The 21,333-nt window shown below is 41.2% G+C and overlaps 1 protein-coding gene across 1 annotated transcript in view; it reads left to right on the forward strand.

Annotated features, from left to right (window-relative positions):
- Positions 1-21,333, forward strand: part of MYO5C (myosin VC) — a 717,152-nt gene that overhangs the window by 388,245 nt on the left and 307,574 nt on the right. The window contains exons 22-23 of the mRNA XM_069222459.1: positions 12,372-12,536; positions 18,083-18,176. Of these exons, the coding sequence (XP_069078560.1) occupies positions 12,372-12,536; positions 18,083-18,176 (259 nt within the window). The remainder of the gene's footprint in view (positions 1-12,371; positions 12,537-18,082; positions 18,177-21,333) is intronic.

A 21,333-nucleotide genomic window follows, 5' to 3' on the forward strand; every position in this document is an offset into this window, starting at 1 on the left:
CAGTTCCATACTCCCAAAATCCTGGTGGTAAGCTGTCCTAGTATTTGCCCTCTGTCCATTCAAATGCCCCTTGCTCCATCTCTATGCACAGCATTGAATCTGACAAGTTCAGTACATGCCTACTATTTTTAAGGTTTCCAGTGAGCGTCAACTTATTGTGAGGCTGTAATTTCACTCTGAGAGTTCACATCCCACACTTGCTGCACTTACTCAGATCTGTTAGGAGGTGTCCTCATTGGTAAGCGTGGACTAAACATTGGCACGTGTGATGTTTCCTCAGAATGGACATCCTGCTTGTACTAAACCATGGTGGTATGTTGTTGGAATTGTAGGTGTAGTCAATCATTTGGCACGCCTCAAGGTGTATGTCTCTATCATGTTAAGCTCATAAGTGTGTTGTGGCATTGTAATGTTCATATGCAGATGTAAGATTGCTCATGTCTGAAGTGTGGATAGTGAGGTTGCCACTTGGAAAATGGGTCGTTGATTTTGCCACTTATCATGATTAGTTGTACTGTATGTGTCCTTCATGCACATGACAGGTATCCATTATATTTCAGGTATTGGCATGGAAACCTGGGCTTGTCTGTGGGTAAATCCTATGGGCTACGTCTGCCCCTATAAGTGTACATGACTTTGTTTACAGGTGGAGAATGACTTAGATGTGTAGCGCCACAAAGTATGTATCATCCTTTCCTACATGACTATTGGGACATGTGTTGCTGACATGTATTTAGACTGTATGATACTCCAATTATTGAAAAGGCAGGTATAGTTGTTGCATGTTTATGTTTTCTGTTGTCAGTTGTGAAGGTTGTGGACTTAGACATGAAATGGTTTTGGCTTGTATGCAACATGCTGTCTTGTGTTTGGCACATGATGTGGTTCCTTTCCTGGTACATGACATCTGCTAAAAATATAGGTATGTGTGGATTCTGTGTATGTGATATGTTGAAATTAACGCTATCACAACTTCCCATTGCTTGGTTGTTGGTTGACTATGTTGCTGTGGATAGGGACTCAGATTCATGTTGGTAAGTCAGGTTGCCATGAAATGGTTATTGTGATAGCTCTTCTGATATAATGGTATAGTAGGTGTGCGATAGATAACTTTGCTGGTTTGTGACATTGTAGTAATCTAGGGGTGTACATAGTAGCTAGTTATGACATGATGTTGGCACACATCTGGTACTACCCGGGGGTGTAGTATAAGTGGTTGTAATGTGATTGATGTATACACTTTGATGTTAGTGTTTTAAAAGAATATGATGACCCTACCTCTCTTTCTGTTTTCCAGTATCAGCATCCTAGAGGAGGAGATGGGGCATAGCTGAGTGGGGAAGCTGTTGGCCACGGGAACTCAATTCATGATACCACCGACTCCGAGAGACCCAGTGGCCTGGCGGGTGAGGGTAATGCCACGGGGAGACAGGATCCAACTCTTCAGAATCCTCCTCCAGTAGACAATCCCTGGTGGTAGCGGACCATCTGGGACCACCACAGCACCATCTCCGTCCACTACCCTCCTTTCCACCGCCATCCTCCCTGTAGCTCCCCACCCAGTGGACCATGCCTGCTCACCCAAGAGGGTGGGCATCTCCTTTGCCACAGGCACCTCTGCCCCATCCCATGTTAGCCCTGCTGCCTTCAGTGAAGAGGCTGTTGACCTCCTGGGGCTGAACTCTGTGGGTCGGTCAATCATGGTGAATGCCATCCAAGGACTGGCCACTCAAATTCAACAGAGTAATGCATTTCTGGAGGACATTCACAGTGCACTGGTTGGCCTACAGTGATCCTTTCAGGCTCTGGCCTCCACAATGATGTCAGCCAGTCACCCTTTGTCTACCATCCCCCCTCCACCTTCCTCTTCCCAATCCCAAACCCCTCTTCCCAGACCCATCCAAAGCACACAGACAGTCATGCATCTACCTCAAAATCCAAGGGCAGCTCAGTCAGACATAAGCACCATAAGACACACACCGGCATGCATACAAGCAACATTCAGAGGCACACACAGCAACAGTCACAACCTGCCCTGACTCCTCCATCAGCCCTAGCCTCACATATATCAAGCCTGACACACCTGCAGACACCACACCAACATTCACAGATCCAGCCACTACACCTATCCTACCCACAGACAGCACCACAACAGACCCTCATACATCCACCCCAGTCACCACACCCACAGACACCACAACCACTGACACTCCTACATGCAGCACATCCACCATACCTGCAGTCACTACCCCAACAGACAGTCACCCACCCACTATGGCATCCCCCAGCATATTCGCCCCCTCATACCAAGACACATAAACACCCTCACTCAACCACCCAATAGATACCCACCACCCACAAGAATACCTCGCATAAGCATGCACCCAGGACATCCACACCAACACCTCTTACAACCACTCCCTCTCCCTTCATACCCAAACCCTATTACTATGACCGTTCCTTGTGACTAAAATGCCTTCCTTTTGGAGTTTTCTATTTTCCCCACTCCTCTCTCCCCCGTGAGACCACTAAACATTTTGCTTGCCTCCCCAAGTCTGTCCCTTCCACCTCCAAGGCCTCCCCTGCCCCCCTGCAAGTGCCCATGCTTCTTCCCCTGCAAAGCAGTCTACCCCTCCCAAAAAAGCCAACCTTCCCCTAAAATTAAACCTAACCCCCCCCAAACCAAATCCCAAAGCCCCCCTCCCAAACCTAAGCCCAACCCCCCTTTCTCACCCCCTCCACCAATAATCCCTAAGGTGACTGCCTGCCCCTTGATGCCCCTACCTGTAGAGGTTACACAGCAGTCAGGAGTCAAGTTCGGGACACACATATGAGCACTGTGTGCATTTAAAACTGTAAATACAGAACTAGCCTATGGCCTTTGATTTTCCAACTTCAGAATTTATAATTTATTTACCAAAAACCTGTTGTTGGTTTAATGGTCACATCTTTGTCATGCTTTTCTTTTCCCAGTATGGAGTTGTTCCTGGCTGACATTGGTTGTGTGTCAGTATTTGTGTGTGTATGGTGCTTCTGCTACCTGTATTGTTTGGGCAGTATGTGAGGTGCTGTGCTTTTGTCCCACAGTGATAGTGTGTTTTGTGTGATGGGCATGTGTCTGTTCGACACATTTTGTTGTCATGCTATTGAGTGGTGTTTGTGTTTACATGTGTTTGTTGATTTGATGTGTGGCTTGGTGTGTTTTAACAGTGTGGATGTGCGTGTTTAGTATACAGGGAGTGCAGAATTATTAGGCAAGTTGTATTTTTGAGGATTAATTTTATTATTGAACAACAACCATGTTCTCAATGAACCCAAAAAACTCATTAATATCAAAGCTGAATATTTTTGGAAGTAGTTTTTAGTTTGTTTTTAGTTTTAGCTATGTTAGGGGGATATCTGTGTGTGCAGGTGACTATTACTGTGCATAATTATTAGGCAACTTAACAAAAAAAATATATATACCCATTTCAATTATTTATTATTACCAGTGAAACCAATATAACATCTCAACATTCACAAATATACATTTCTGACATTCAAAAACAAAACAAAAACAAATCAGTGACCAATATAGCCACCTTTCTTTGCAAGGACACTCAAAAGCCTGCCATCCATGGATTCTGTCAGTGTTTTGATCTGTTCACCATCAACATTGCGTGCAGCAGCAACCACAGCCTCCCAGACACTGTTCAGAGAGGTGTACTGTTTTCCCTCCTTGTAAATCTCACATTTGATGATGGACCACAGGTTCTCAATGGGGTTCAGATCAGGTGAACAAGGAGGCCATGTCATTAGATTTCCTTCTTTTATACCCTTTCTTGCCAGCCACGCTGTGGAGTACTTGGACGCGTGTGATGGAGCATTGTCCTGCATGAAAATCATGTTTTTCTTGAAGGATGCAGACTTCTTCCTGTACCACTGCTTGAAGAAGGTGTCTTCCAGGAACTGGCAGTAGGACTGGGAGTTGAGCTTGACTCCATCCTCAACCCGAAAAGGCCCCACAAGCTCATCTTTGATGATACCAGCCCAAACCAGTACTCCACCTCCACCTTGCTGGCGTCTGAGTCGGACTGGAGCTCTCTGCCCTTTACCAATCCAGCCACGGGCCCATCCATCTGGCCCATCAAGACTCACTCTCATTTCATCAGTCCATAAAACCTTCGAAAAATCAGTCTTGAGATATTTCTTGGCCCAGTCTTGACGTTTCAGCTTGTGTGTCTTGTTCAGTGGTGGTCGTCTTTCAGCCTTTCTTACCTTGGCCATGTCTCTGAGTATTGCACACCTTGTGCTTTTGGGCACTCCAGTGATGTTGCAGCTCTGAAATATGGCCAAACTGGTGGCAAGTGGCATCGTGGCAGCTGCACGCTTGACTTTTCTCAGTTCATGGGCAGTTATTTTGCGCCTTGGTTTTTCCACACGCTTCTTGCGACCCTGTTGACTATTTTGAATGAAACGCTTGATTGTTCGATGATCACGCTTCAGAAGCTTTGCAATTTTAAGAGTGCTGCATCCCTCTGCAAGATATCTCACTATTTTTGACTTTTCTGAGCCTGTCAAGTCCTTCTTTTGACCCATTTTGCCAAAGAAAAGGAAGTTGCCTAATAATTATGCACACCTGATATAGGGTGTTGATGTCATTAGACCACACCCCTTCTCATTACAGAGATGCACATCACCTAATATGCTTAATTGGTAGTAGGCTTTCGAGCCTATACAGCTTGGAGTAAGACAACATGCATAAAGAGGATGATGTGGTCAAAATACTCATTTGCCTAATAATTCTGCACTCCCTGTATGGTATGATAGTTATGATGTACTGTGTGTGATGTGTTTGTCAATTGGTCAGTTGTATGGATGTGTGGTTGTGTGTGTTTTCGTTTCCTGTCAGTTGTAGGTTGTGTACTATGCGTGATGTCCCTGGATAGTGTCTGTAGGGAATGCTGGCCAACGTATTGATGATGATATGGTATGTGACGTGTTGTGGTGTTGTGTGTTATTGTGTGCAATTGTGTGTTACTAGGTCGGTGCTGTGTTTCTGTGTATAAGTGTGTGTTTTTGACGTATGTGTGCTTGTTTGCTGTAGTGTGTGTACTGTGTATGTCAGGTTGTGTGTGTGGCTGGATGTGAGTGTGCGTGTTAGTGTATAGTATGTGTGGTTGTCAACCTCGCACCCCCTGCCCAATGGTGTATTGTGTGTGTGTAAATACACTGACAATATACAACAGTTACAGGTAAGTGTGTGTAGTGACAGTTGCTGTTGTCCTCGTCTGCGAAGATTCGCTTGTCTTTGTGTGAGCAGGAGCAGCGGGGATGACATGTAGTTCTGGTTCCATGGCAGCTCAGGGCGCATATGGCTTCATGAAGGTGAGTGTCTTCTTTTATGCAGTTCGTTTCCGCATAGGTTTCCATGGTGGTGCAACCGCAGCAGAAACGCTGGTGTGTGCTGCCTCGTAATCTGTTCGGTGGTAATAGGGTATCCGCAGGCCTCCAGGTGCCTTCCGTTGTCCATTGCAGTCTGACTGCAATGGCAGTGCCGGCGGTGCTTTGGCTGTATTCTGTTGAGAATCCCGCCATGGTCATAATTTGGCAGTCTTCTCCACCACCCTATTGGTGGTACGACTCCCACTGCCAAAGTTGTGGTCCTGAGACCGCCAAACTAGTAATGAGGCCCTAAAAGTCAGAGTTGTTACGTATCATACCCTAATACTACTTCACTAGAAGGTGGGAAAAAGGGGAAGACATCTTTTCTATAAGTAACCCTAATAGTGGCATGCTTTATCATTGGGTTCACCCTGACCGCAAAAAGTCAGGGAAGGCGCAATCATATTTCAGGGAGCTCTTTTGATATCAGTGTTTGAAGTGAAATGTAACAATTATATAAAAAATCCTCATCCACTCCCAAAGTGTCCTTTTATTAATGGAGTAGATGGGAAGATAAAAACTAAAAAAATGGAATCTAGGATGCAATGGTCCTGTGACACTCTTGGCCTGTTCAGGTCCTGGGCTTTCATTAGGGTGGTCTCCTAAACCTTTTTTTTTCCGTGTAGGTAGAGCTGTATTATTCAGGAACATGCTTAGCCGGGGTAAATGATAAAGTGACGATAAAAAATACTTTTTTTACTTTCAAACATCTAATTCAATGGTAAAAGTACACTTTAGTGTAAGTGTGTACTTTATGCTGCCTAAGACAAAATCAATTTAGAAAACAGTTTGCCTCCCTGTCCTACATTATTGGCCATCTTGCTAACAACCCTGTTCACTGATGATAGCGACTCGATTCCTGGACTCATGATGAAAAGGGTGTTGTCAGCAAGTGATACCTGAGCAGGGATTAGCCAAATGGGAGAGAGGTAGAAGCAGAACAGTTAGCATAACAAAGGACAACTTTCACAGGTCTTCCTTTAACTTGGAGATGCCAAATGGGGCAGGCGGGAACTGGTGCCATTCATTCCCAGCCCCACCATAGACTTTCTGGCTTCAAGTCAAACAGGAGAGAAAACTAGTCCTGGTGCTGAGAGAGTGGAAGACATCCTATTGTCATGTAGGAGTGATCAGTATCAGGGTGTAAGCTCTTCCACGTGGATGATGGTGGAAGCTAAACTTGTTGGAAACGAGTTGACGATACTAAGAGAATGTATCAGTACTGAATGCAGGGCAATCTGCAATCAGTAGATGGTGCACAGAATAAAACTGGCACCTCCACCTCCTCAGACCATTGGACTAAGAAAGAAAACATTTTTAAAGAGGAAGTTTCTGCCCATAAGTTGGAGAAAAGAAAACTCCTGACTTCTGTTGATGACCAGTGTCTCTCTGCTTTCCAAGTGATTGGGCTCCTGTCACTTGTTAGAAGGTCTCAAATAGTAGGACTCCTGGCTGCCAGAAGTTCCAGCTAATAAATGAGAACTAGAGGTTTCAGGATCCCTGGTAGGAGACAGACCTGGTGATTAGAAGTTTAACCTGAGAGTTGCTGGAATGATGATGATAACGTTTCCAGTATTATGCTGAGACTTCCTAGGCAGAGCACAACTTTGAAGGGCAACAAAACCAACTAGTCCTATTCAGAGCTTTTTGCCATTCTAATAGCTACCTCTTGGGACCCTCCCCAGCCACTGTTTATAGTCTTTCCCCATTGTGACTTATGTGAATCAAAAAAGTGACTGAGTCTTAGGGAAATCTTTGGGTTTGAGCAAGTGCCAAAACTACAAAGGTGATTGAAAAATCAAGCTTCCTCCTACTTGGAGTTGTTGGCACCAGAACAAACAGCTTCAATTGAATGATAGCACAATCAACTTTGAAGGACCCTTGCTGGCTTAACCTTTGGACCTTATCTCACTGGAAGGGTTATTTGGTGTAAAACAAAAACAGATTAAGGGCCTGATTACGACTTTGGTGGTGGGACCGCTAGACCGCCAAAGCAGTGGTCTGCTGAAGGGCACCAGGCCAAAAGTTTCCCAACCGGTCTTTACAGTTCTTCTGTTGTGGTTGATATTCATCTGTTACAGCCTCTTCCTATTTATTTAATAGTATTATGAATTTCTGCAGTCCTTGAGCATCTCAAAAGAAAAATCCATCCAGATGGGCAATCTTCTGCACCTTAATTTTGTTATTCATAATTTTCTTCATTTGAGGGGATGCCCAAAATTGATTTCAAATTCCTTTCTTAGATGGTATCATTCTTTTTACTTTTTCTTCTGCTAGTGTGTTTAGTAAAATTCTTATTCTGCACATTGACAGACTGTCTACTGATTTTCCATTAGCATTAGTGTTTCTAATAAAATGTATGTTTTTCCACCTGAAAATTAAACCTGATTATTTTGTCAATAACTCTGTTTCTCTTTCTGGTTGTTTCTGTTAGAAATGGGGTCTCTAGTTGGCAGAGGTTTTCATCCTGTCCAAGTAAGGACCCTAGATTTAGTCATGGCAAGGGAGCCATCCAGCTAGGATAAACCCTGCTCCCCCCTTGGTAGCTTGGAATGAAACAGCCATGCTTCTCTCAGAGGCAGTGTGTGAAGTATTTGTACACACACACAGTAACACAGTGAAAATGCCACAAAAATACTCCACACCAGTTTAAAAAATAGCCAATATTTATCTGAGTAAACCAAGACCAGAACGACATAAATCCAACATATACAAGCCAAGATAAGAATTTGTAATGGTTAAATATCCAAAAGGAGCTTAGAAACACAATAGCTTCCACTGCGGCTATCACAACTTCATTAACAGGGTTGTTCCCAGTAGTCCGACGCCACTCGCAAGGGAGTGTGGGTCGGTCATGGAGTTGCACAGACCCCAGGCACAGTACCTTTTGAAAATGATGAAACAAAGCTGCTGCATGGAGTCGGGGAGGTGAGGCATTGGTGCAGCCGGTATGGTGTTGGTTCTGCACTGCTACCGGGGAAGTGAGGCATCAGTTCCTTACTGCAAGGCAGGGGTGGTGAAGCATTGGTTCCTTACAGTTGTGGTGTCTGTGGTGAGGTGTTGGTTTCTTACAGTCCACTGAGGTCGATGAATCCAGCAGGTCAAGACGCGGGGCGTCGACTTTGCAGGGTCGCAATCACACCACAGGGCCATAGATGCTGCGGCTGAGTTTGAGTCAGGTGTTCCAGACGTCAGGGACACAGCACTCAGGACTCATGCTGTAGCAGGAATTTTGGAGGCACTGCAGTGGAGTTGGGCCTGTGGTGTCAGTCGCACTCATTCCACTCAGCAAGGACCACGGCTCCTGGTGCAGGCAGCAGCATGTAGTCAGACAGCGGCACCAGTTCTGAAGTTGCTCTGGAGTCGATGCACTAGGTTTCTTTTTAGTTACACCAGAACTCACTCCGAAGAGACCACTTGGCATGGCAGGACTCTCAGCAAAAGAGCCCAGGCACTGACAGGTGAAGTCTTTGCTGTCCCTAAGACTTCTTAACAGGAGGCAAGCTCAGTTCAAGCCCTTCGAGAATCTTGGAAAAAAGGATGTATAAGGCAAAGTCCAGTCCTTTCATTCCCAGGACAGAAGCAGCAAGCAGTAGGCCAGTAGAATGCAGAATGTCCTCAGTCCAGAAGTGTTCTAAAGTTGTGGGGCCAGTGGTCCAATACTTATACAAATTTTTTCCTTTGAAGTAGGGAAACTTCAAAGGAAAGTCTTTGTAGTGCACATGGCCCTGCCTTTCCTTTCCCTGGCCCCAGACACACTCCAGAGGGTAGGAGACTGCTTTATATAAGGGCCTAGCACAGTTCTATCCAGGTGCAAGTGTCAGCTCCTCCCACCACTCTAGCCCAGGAAGACCCATCAGGATATGCAGAGCACACCTCAGCTCCCTTTGTGTGACTGTCTAGATTAACTTCACAAACAGCCCAACTGCCATTCTGACCCAGACGTGTATTCCACAGGTAGGCAGAGGCACAGAATGGTTAAGCAAGAAAATGCACACTTTGTAAAAGTGGCATTTTCAAACTTACAATCTAAAACAAACTTCACCAAAAGATGTATTTTAAAATTGTGAGTTCAGAGACCCCAAACTCCAAATCTTTATCTGCTCCCAAAGGCAAATTACATTTAAATGATATTTCAAGGCAATCCCCATGTTTACCTATCGGAGAGAAGGGCCTTGGAATAGTGAAAACTGAATGTAGCAGTAGTTCACTATCAGGGCATGTAAAACACACCCGTACATGTTCTACCTTCTAAATACACTGCACCCTGTCCATGGAGCTGTATTGGACCTACCTTAGGGGGTGACTTGCATGTAGTAAAAGGGAAGGTTTGGGCCTGGCATGTGGGTACCCTTGCCAGGTCAAAATGGCATTTCCAAACTGCCCACTCAGACACTGCAGGGACAGGTTTAAGACATGTTTACTGGGCTGCTCATGTGGGTGGCACTATCAGTGCTGCAGGCCCACTAGTAGCATTTGATTTACAGGCCCTGGACACCTCTGGTGCACTTCACTAGGGACTTACTAGTAAATCAAATATGCCAATCATGGATAAACCTATCACTAATACAATTTAGACAGAGAGCACTTGCACTTTAGCACTGGTCAGCAGTGGTAAAGTGCACAGAGTCCTAACGCCAACAAAATCAGAGTTCAACACAGGAGGTTAGAAGCCAAAAAGACAGGGGAAACCACGCCAAGGGTTGACTTTTTCCTTTAACTCTTCCTGACCAGTGTTTTCTTAGCTTTCATGTCAAAAGAGATTAAGGATATGGTCCTTGATTCACAAAGGTATATGTAATTTTACTTGTGTTGATCTACAAGTGCACCGCTGTGTAACCAACCTTTTGATATTTACCATTTCCAAGTGTAGATTTAAACCTAAATGTACACTTGCGTGTCTCTACCTCCTGGAGAGCCTCCTGCACCAGGATTTATGAGCGTAAAGTTATTACCAGTAACTTCCTTTGAACTTGGAGATTCTGTCTGGAGAACTTGGAGTATGATAAATATTGTATTATAAAATATACATTTTGAATAATTTAAAATATTTTATATAAACCTAGAAAATGCACAGCACATAGCTCATCGAATAAAATATTAAAATATATTTATTAATTTCTGGCTAATCTTTGTTAATGTGTAATTTTTAAAACCTATAGTAACATTTCAACTCTTATTTAATATATATTACATTTGTTTAAAGTTGTGTAAAATTATTTGAAATTCTTTCTTTAATTTAGTAACAAAAGTTTAAAAGTTGAATTTAATTTTGATATTGTTTATTACATTTTAACATCAGATATATTTATATAGAGGTACACACACACACACACACACACATATATATTCTTCTTGACATTAAACAAAATATATATCTATTTTAGTCTAAACACTTTTTTATTTATTCAGCGTTATTCCTTATGTGCTATTTAAAGCCCCTGCCTCTATTATTTTCAATAGTAGGGTTTTGCACTACTTGTTAGTGTTCATGTTTGAGGCTTGCCATTACTCCACTGCTGGCCTGGGCGACGGTTACTACTGTTATGTTGAATTTAGGGCTGTAGTAACTGTAGAAGTGTAGTTTGTGAATTGCAATGTGGGTAAATGTTTGTAGTAGCCTGTGATTCCTTAAACCCCTCCCATTTTGTAGTAAATGTTCCTATTTTCTAGTCACTTTTCCTTGTCCCTTCCACATTCACTGCTAAAACATAAGCTTAAAAGTGTGAACATCTCTGCCACCCTGGCAGAGATCTCCCCACAGAAAAGATAAGAGAGGAGGAGGTTTCTCCCCTATATAGTTTGTAAATAAGCCCCAGTATTTAGAATAGTGTGGTAGAGAACAGCCAAATGCAGTTGGTTAATGAATGCTGTTTGAAAGAAGGCAAGCACACTGATGAATTCAAAAAAGTGATGTTGTTATGGGCACACTGTGCCCCTATATTTTATACTTAATGAATATGCCCACTGGTTGGGTTGATCAGGAACCTTGTTAACCTCAATGTCATGAGGCAATTTGATGATGCATAAAATCACCATATCAAAATACAGTTAATTAGGAATGGACTGACTCAATAAGTGAGCTCTTGGGTGGAATTGGATAATGTACGAAGGTTTACTAAATAAATTAAAAGACTACAATACCTTTTTTCTCCGTGATGCGTTTTCCTACTTCATTGTGACTAGAATTCAAGCTGCTCCTCCCTGATAATGCATAGAATGGCTGAAACTGGTCTGAGGTTGCTTCTGTTCCCATTCAGAGGGGACATGGCCTAACATTTTAGACTCGACTATCCCTGCTGAAGCTGGATCAAGACTGATATGGGTTTGATTGGTTGCCGGCTGTAGTAAACCATAGTGAGCAAAAAAAGACGACGAAGAGTAATTTAAGCATCCTCTCATCAGTTTCTTTTGGCTAGTTCCTTTGCCATTTGTATGGTAGATACGCCAAGAATACATAACGCCCCGACCCAGGCGAATAATCTTACTGTAGAGAGTTTAATATTCGTGTTGACAACTGCGGCATAGTATTGTTTACTCGTTTTTACTGTTTTTTAGAATATGCCACATGAATTATTGTAGCGCGTGAATTACAACACAATAAAAATTCATGCAAGGTTTATCGGTTAATGCTCGTGCTTGTACCTGGGAGTCATCCACACAGTCAACGAAATCCTTAAAATCAAATCTGTTTATTTGTTGTCTAGGATGCTGTTTCTAACAAAAAAAATACAGCTTAGCGGTGTTGTATTTAATATGTGAATCACTGAAATGACTGCCACTTTTCCTTATTTATTATTTAGCACACAGCATGCCTAGACCCTTACTTCTTGAAGCCACGCCTCTCTGATAAGCTTCTAACAAAAGCCGTGCATTCCTCTTTTTATGTTTCATTATATAACTGTCACAATTATCCTATTAAAAATAAATTTTGTTTTATATTTCAGGGTAAAGAAAACCATGGGTTATTAGAGCGGCTCACCACTCTTGCGTCAGCACACTCCAAGGATGTCGACAAACTCCACAGGCTGGAAGCAGAACTTAAAAAAACAGCGTCACAGAAAAATGCACTGGAAGTTAAAGGAAAAAAAGACAAGGAAGAAGCCGAACAGGTTATTATTCATTTGTGTATTTTTTTCAGACCCAGAGCAACTAAACTTATTCCCTTGAATCTGAATTGACTGGTTGTAGCGCATTTTCTCACTGTGCCAGTAATGACGAACACTCCACATACATCCCCTGTTGATTAACTAGTACTCCTCTACAGGTCTGTATAGTTAGAAAAGATAAGACATACTGGCAAGCCATCTAAATTCCTCAGAACTATCATCATATTAGAGGTTGATATCAACAAATAAAACGTAAGCTTAACCAGTTGACGTAGTATTTTGGGGTAAATATACCAGTGCTCGTTATGATTGGCCCCGTGTTAGGTGTGGTGATTATCACACCTTCTAAAAACTGACAACGCTGCGTTCAGAATTTATTGGGTGTTATTATTATCACCTATTAATGTTTTCTCCTAAATTGGGAATAACCTAGAATTATAGATGGATAACAGAATTACTGGTAATTTTTCACAGAGAAGCGTATGATATCACTCAGAACCCTGAGGTGAAAAACATCCTCGTAATTTACTTTTTACCCATCTATAGTTTTATGTTATATATGGCCCCCAAAATCATATGCCTCTGCCTTCATCTGCTAAGCAGAGGTAGAGCAGGTGTGTGGGGGCCATACATAACATGGCATCTGTTAAAAAAAAATGTATCTGCCATCTTTAACAACCCCCACCACCTTCATTGCCTTCCTTCTCCCTCCTGCAGCAGTGCTTTCTGCTTTCAGTCAAAGAAAAGAAGCAGAGCTGCTGCTGCCAAGCTCTCATAAAGGCCTGTCTTCCTCACCTGGAAGGCCTTTATTACATCAAAACAGTGGGTAACCAGCTTTGTTACTGCTCAAATGAAAATTTATTGGGCCACTTGCATTGATGGCTTGTCTTTAGTGTGCAGACTAAGGCGGTCATTACAAGTGTGACAGTCTATAGACTGCCGCACTCGCAGTGGCGGTCTGGACCGCCACCAATGAGGTGGTCTGACCGCCACATTAAAACCCTGGTGGTCAGACCGCTAGGGAACTGCCAGCTCTGCCAGAATCTAGGATCCCAGCGATCTGGAGGTGGCAGAGATCCTAATCCGCCAGGGCAGCGCTGCCTTAGGGATTATGACCTCATTCTCCACCAGCCTTTTCATGGCAGTAATGCCGCCATGAAAAGGCTGGCGAACAGGTGCAGGGGGCCACAGGGTGGCCCCTTCACTGCCCATGCACTTGGCATGGGCAGTGCAGGGCCCCCCTGCCTTGTACCCTCACAGTGTTCACTGTCTGCTTTGCAAAAGTAATCATGTATCACAGTTAAAGGAGTATTGGATTACCTGTTGCATCATGAATTTAGTGTAAAGTGTAGTTGTTTTTACTGCCATGTTTAGATCTTGCAAAGCCAGTTGACCTCATGTAATGATGCAATCACTGGAGGGGCTGTGGTTAAATCTCCTTAAGCCAATTAGTAACTTTGAGTCGATAAGTGAAACAAAAAAATACATTCTGAACTAACATTCTCATCTTCACCTCTGTTTTATCATTCAGGGGCCGTCTTCAATATGTAAAAAATCCCAGGCTTTTTATCCAGAGATGTAGAACTTTGTTCTCTTGAGCAGCTTGCTGTAGGAGATGCAAGGTGCCTAAACACAAGGCAAGCATTTCCTAAGTCATTAAGAGATGCACTACAGCACATCTGGAGAATCATTTATTACCTTGGAGATGTTTTGTGCAAGTACAATCCAATAAAGTTTGCTCAGGTGAACCTTTAGGATACATTATGATTCTCTGATGGGCTTCAAACATTCTTTTTCAGTTTAAGACTATTTTCTTTATTTCGACAAGCGATCTAAAAGAAAGAGTTGTCAGGAGGATCACTTTAATTTCCAATACTTCTTAAGTGCTTTTTAACATACCGTTCCCTCAGTAGTGTTGAATCACCTGCTTGCAAAAGCTAATCAAGGATTCTCCAGCGCACATAAATCTTGTGAGTAACTGGCATGATATGGTTTCAGAGTACTCATGAGAAAAAATCATCTTGCTTTAGCCCCAGCTAACACTTTTTTATTTGAGTTTTTTTAAGCCTAGAAGGTGTACATCTCATTTACACAGGATTGACAATATTCACATATTGTCTTATATGTAATATTATCATTATTAAAATGATAAACCACAAATAAAAATAAATAAATATAATTGTTACTTTTGAATACTTTATACTCATTTGACCCACCTAACCATTTTAACCATTTGTGACCCATCTAAATAACAGTACATTAATTCCTTGTAAATAATGAGCCTTGCCTATATTGAAAGTGAAAGTTGTCCATCAGGCCACACATAACACATAAGAGTACAGGAAAGGCTAGATACTTAAGGCGCCTGTGAAAAATGTACAGTGTACTTTCTGGACATTTGCACTAAGATTCTTTCCACACCAAAATAAATAAACCAACTTAAACTCTTAGCTTCAGCATTATCCTTTCTACTTGTTGCAAGCTGTTCTTTTCCATACACACCTTTTCCAATAATGGTTTGAATGAAGACTTCCAGCTTCTCAAAATTATATTTTTAGACAGCATCATTCAGCAAATATTACCCTGATAGTGCCATTTGGAAATATTATAGAAAAAAAACCCTTGTTGACAGCATCATGCCCGTTCCTAGAACCAGCTTTTTCCTGGATTGCACCTCCTTTTACCATTCAGTATTGACAAGCCATACCAAACACGCGCTTGTGTCTCCTGCAGTTATTTTCTTCTTCCAGACCAACTCTCATCATTTTTATGAGGTCCATGACGCTATAACATAATTTTGTGACATTATCTCAATTCTTAGGTCGACACAGATTATCATTTAAGTGGTGTTCAGAAATAGAACCGAATAAATTAAATTTCCCATCAAGTGTGTTTTCTAAAGTAAATTTAAACTGTAATTGACTGAAGATTGACAAATTGTGAAGCTTGTAACTTTGTCGGTTATACAGTTCACACCCAGACCTATTGCTCTCTGTATAAAATGTGTTTCTGCATTATATAGCCTCTTTCACAGTCCTGGGATTTGGTTTGAATATTAAATAGTTCACAGCTCCACTTTGTATAGACCATACTTACTTACCAGTTCTTAACATATAACTAACTTTTTTATCAAACTTGTTACTTTGTGCAAGATCACTTTGTTTCCCTCTGCTTTGGGGTGTTCTCTATAATTATGTTGGGATTGTGCTGGATCAGTGCTTTCAGTAATTTTAAGTAGTCATGGGCATACTATTCATAACCAGTCTGAAACAATGATTTAGTAAGCTTTCTTCATTCAAGATTCAAAAATTGCTTTGTGCACCATTCTTTAAAATGAAACATGACAAAGGGAAAACCTTTTAATCACTTATTTTCACTCTCATTCCTGTTAGGTGTGTCAGGATTGTAATGTGCCAGTCAGTTCTGCATCTGTATAATGTCATCAGAGTGTTGAGTTGCATGTAAATAGTGGTATTACGTACTGTACAAATATGTTGCAAAGTATACCATTGTTAGGTAAGATTTAAATTTTTAATGTATGGCTAAAGTAATTTGCTATGTTAATCTTACCCCCTTTGTATTTTATAACCTTTCCAAGAACATTTATTTTTATAGTTCCCTACTGTGTGAGTCAATTTGGTAAACCTTCTAAACACCTTTTTCTGATGGTCATCAACATAGATTTAGACCAATTTATTTGAGAACCTGAGAACAATCTTAAAGTGTCTAGTTATCTCAGTAATGTTATTATTGTTTTCTGGGGTGTAGACATTGTTTAATAGATTTTCATTAGCGTGTAATTAGGACTTCCATACCATATTCTTATCCCTGTCATGGTACTACTAAATCTATTGGAAATAGCAAGTGCCTTCAATTCTAAATCAAATAGAAAGATGGTGGACATCCTTGTTTAGTATCTCTATAAAGACCTGCTGAGATAAGTCAGTTTGAACTGAATCATGCTTCAGGCCCTTTATAGAAAGCTTTTGACTAACCAATAACTTTATCCCTAAAAAACAAAAATAACCCTTCCATGTGTATAAATGTGTATGTTCATTTGAATCCCTTGATTGCTTTCTCAGCATCCAATCCCAGAAGCACAACTCAATAATAACCTTGTAAAGTTCAGTATCTTTCTCAGCTGTCTAATGTTATTACTACTCACTCTTTGAGAAAGTCAGTTTGATCCTCACAATGTAATTGCAAAATGACTTTGTTTATTCTCTTAGTGTAGGTCTTAGATGATATTGTAGTAGCTAGAATAATTAATAGTGTAGGTCTACCAAATAATGCTTCCTTGGCGTCCTTCCTTTGTCTAGTAAAGTAGTATAGCATTATTGCATTACATTGGGGAAATGGCCAACTTTAAAAATAGAATAACTAATAGACAATCTGAGTTAAGCCTACCAGGGCCTGGAGATTTCCAGATTTTAACATCTCAATTAATTTAAGAACCTTGTGTAATTTTGATGTCATGTTGTAGAAAGTTTTTGTGATTTTCAATTTGCTTCAATTTATATTCTAACAGTTTCCCCTCTCCTTCCCAGTGCCTTTGGTTGGTCCTGAAATGAAACTTTTATGGGTGTACATTTTATTTATTTGGTATTATGCTCTGTCTATGCGTGTTCTTGAATTGTATAACCCATTTTTACATTTCAGATTCTAGATTCTGCAGATTTATCTAAAATAATCTATCTTAAATATTGACCCAATGTTTGTAAGCAGTTTTCGCTGGGTGCTCTTTTCTTATTAAACCAGAAATTAGAAAGATATTACACCAGGTTGAGAGCCCACAGTTTTTTACGAAAACACAACAAATTAACTCACTGCATTGCTTAAGAAGAACATAAACCTAAGTATCAATAGCCTTTCACTTTAAGATCTCTCGCTGTCAATTAACATTTTTGTATGCTGTTTGGGCACTTGGACAAATTAACATACCAGAATAACACAATACACACCTTTTTATTATTATTAGAAGCATAACCAAAAAAAAATCATCATTGTGTGTTCCTTCTGCGATGAGATAATTGTTTCTTTCCAATTAAGTATTTCTGGAGACAAAATATAGGCAACACCATTAACTGTGATTAGACATCTTCATTGCAAACTATAGTTAATAGTGTAAAACCTACTTATTTTAATTTCATGACATTCACTTAATCACCTGTTTGGAAGATTAAAGCCTCTATGTTGGCTACATTCAAACAATACCTTGCTAAGCATTTATATTTCTGTTCGGTATTTCAGGCCTTATTGAATATTTAAATGATGATAACCTGACAAAACATGTCAATTATTCAGTTCGCATCTTTCTGATTATGATGGTGACCATTTCTTTTAAAAAACAAAACTCTTTAAGTTTGTCTGTGGTAAGACCTTTTCATTTAATGTTTTAAGTGTTTAGGATCATAATCTTTGGCTGAACAAGGTTCATTTCCAAATAGGAGAAGTGATATTCTAAGTAATGTATAGTTTGCTACATTTAAGTCTGAAATGTGTTCTATTTGTATGTCTTTATAACTTCTGTTTACATTGCTTAAATTTAGAAAGTAGGAAAACTTCAAAAGCAAACTACAGAACTGCTTGAACAGAAAAAACAGCTGGAATCAAAGCTTCAAGATAAAACTCAGGAAATGAAAGGTATTGAAAACACCCACCCTAATGCTTGGTGTTACCTTTTTTCTTGGTGATTTCTCAGGTACTCACTGTGGCAATTTAAAATCAATGTTATGATAAATTGTGATACATCACACCTAATTACAGCTTAACGTAGCCATTTGCTGAATACACACACACACACATATATATATATATACATATATGTATATATATATATATATATATATATATATATGTACATGCACATTTTTATATATATATATATATATATACATATATATATATTCACTTAAAAAACCAAAGGTTACATGGATGTTATAGTTAGGCTCACATACTCACATATTAAACGTACAAAACCATAGAAATTCACCTGTTATAGTTAGTTATTTCAAGTAACTATAACTCATGCCCTAAGATAACTAACTCGCGCCACCACCAAGCACAATTTTTTCATCACAAATGTTACTGCAAATATTACATTGCTATTATCAATGATGTTATCAAAGATGTCATGAGTGCAGTAATTTGTGGTGTAATTAGCAGTGCATGGCGGCAATACGAGTTATAGGTACCTTAGGGCATGAGCACAGCAGGGGTTGCCCGTAGGCCTGGCCTGCAGCCAGTGCCTGCGGCCACCCCCCTAACCACCCAAGACCTGCTCTGCACACGGCCTTTGGCCATGTCGGCGGGAGTTGGCTGCAGCCTATCTCTCTGGGTGTCAGAATAGGTGTAAGAGGGTGTATCTGGGGGTGAGAGTGGCTGTGAGACTGTCTGGGTGTGAATATGCATGTATCAGTGTCTTAGTGGGTGTGTCAGTGTCTGTGCAGATCTGTGAGTGGTTGCATGAGGGTGTCAGTGGGTCTGTGAATGGGTGTGAGAGTCTGAGTGAGACTGTGAGTGGAGCGTGAGTGTCTAAGTGGGAATGTGAGTGGGTGTCTGAAGGTCTGACGGAGGCTCTGAGTGGCGTACAAGGTTCTGAGTGGGTATGTGAGTGGGTGTGTGAGTATCTGATCAGGTCTGTGACTGGGTGCGTAAAGGTCTGAGTGGGTGTGTGAGTGGGAGAAATAGATTAAAAGAGAGAGAGTGAAAGAGGAGAGTTTTTTAGGCTTATATGGATGATATATTTAGAATGAGATATTTCTATATTTAGGCACAAATTGAAAAGAAACATTTATTTGTCAATTAAATTAAAAAGAGTAAGATCACCTTTCAGTATGAGCCTTAAACATTTGCAGTTGAAAAAAATTAAGGTAGGGAAGTCAAACCCTCAGCTCTCAGTGTTATTTTGTTCTTGCCCTTTACAGGCTATCTGGGACCAAGAGAGAAGCCTCAAGGCCTCTCATTCGGTCCCTGCCTATTTTATTTTTTTAATTTTTTCACCCTTTACATGCTATCTGGGACTGCAGGGGGAGCCTCAAGGCCTCTCCCGCTGTCCCAGCCAGCTCCCGCTTCCTGTATGTGCCGGCATTGCTCCAGCAAGCAAGGAGCAGCTTTTAATATTAGCAATCTGCTTGCTGGACCAGTGATTTCATCTGTGTTCTCTTCATGCATATCTGCGTACAGGGAAGACAGATGATAAATCATCTTTCTAACAGCAGGACCCGTTTGACAGGTTCCACTGTCAGAAAGCGGAATTATGTTTGCTGTGACTTGGCTGCAGCTGTAAAAGCTGCAGCCAGGCACAGCAAACAGCTATGTCCCGGGGTGGGACACCCCAGGACCCTGGGGGTGGCGGTCCTCAGGGCCGTCAGTGGCTCCTCATTGCCTCACAAATACTCAGGGAGGTGGGCCATGCAGCAAATTAGGTAAGGATTAGATTGGGAGTATCCATTCTTGTAAACTTTCCCACCACCATCCCATGAATATAGCTTAGCTTGGGTGATACAAGAAGAACAACAGAATGTTTGTTTGCTCACTGCAGGTCTGTCAGGAAAAGTATTGAGTGGAACATGCTTCTCTTTGCATCTGTGCTTTAGAGAAGTACTGAAAAAAGTGAAGAAGGACTAAGGGAGTGTACTGTTTCAATTTACCCCTGTGGAAGTGTGGTTGAAGGCACTTTGGCGGGCCTCTTGTAGCCACAAGGATAGAACAGGCTACAGAGAGTGGTTTCTTTGTGGATAAACAGCTGGCCATTTGGAAGAATATTGGATTGACATGTGCTGGAGTCCTGTTGGAGATAGTGGCAGTGTTTGCTTCCTCAAGAAATGCTGGGATGTGGTCTTGGATGTAGGAGCTTCATGTGGCTGTTTTGGAAAAATAGAGTGATAGGAAGTTGTCTACCATCTTCAGAAGTTGGAATACAGACATTTCTTGGACCGCAAGAGGATAGGCACAAGGTGCCAAAGCTACCCTAGAATGACATGACCATAGCTGGAAAGACTGACAGGACCAACCTATTCTGAGATGTTTTCACTTTACAATAACATTAATCCAATAAAATGCAACAGGAAACACAATTTAAGAAAAAGACAATTAGCTTGAGACCTTAACTGAGGATGACTATCTCACCTTGCAGATAATTCTATCATTAAGTGCACTTGCCAGCAAAATCCTGACCACAGAACACTGTCTTCTTTTCAAGTTTCAAGGCCACCAATCTGCCACTTTAGGTGCAGTGGTTCTCAAATATTCTCAATGAAAAAACTAAATAACTCATAGTATTGTATTTATTACATATTTGTAGAAGCACCATTTCTCTCTGGTCAAACCCCACAAACTCTTATTTCCATCTTGAACCAGCAAGCTTAATTCTCTCTCAGCAGTAAATAGATTACAGTTATGCACTGTGTTTTTGGATACATGTACATCATCATCTACAAGTAAAGACCACAGAGTGCCCACCATTCTACAATTTAATATATTGACATCTCTCTGGCTGTTGCAAGCGCTGACCTCATTCATGACACCTGAGAAGAGGATAAGGGACTCATTTAGAGTTAGAGAGAACTGAAAATACTCCAATTTATGAAGGAAATTTTAAATATGGAGTAGAAACCACCAAATGAATTTTAACACTACCTGTAAGGTGGAGGAATTTCAGCCAGTGTGTTCTACTCCTTCCAAGCTGTAAATGAGACCTGAAGTCTCAATATCATAGGAGTGACAAGTTATTTGACATAGAAAACACCTGGGCCTCCTGAACCACAGACGTTTAGCATGCAAATACTAAATGCAAATC

The sequence above is a fragment of the Pleurodeles waltl genome, chromosome 3_1, assembly GCF_031143425.1.
Source record: "Pleurodeles waltl isolate 20211129_DDA chromosome 3_1, aPleWal1.hap1.20221129, whole genome shotgun sequence".
Taxonomy (NCBI): Eukaryota; Metazoa; Chordata; class Amphibia; order Caudata; family Salamandridae; genus Pleurodeles; species Pleurodeles waltl.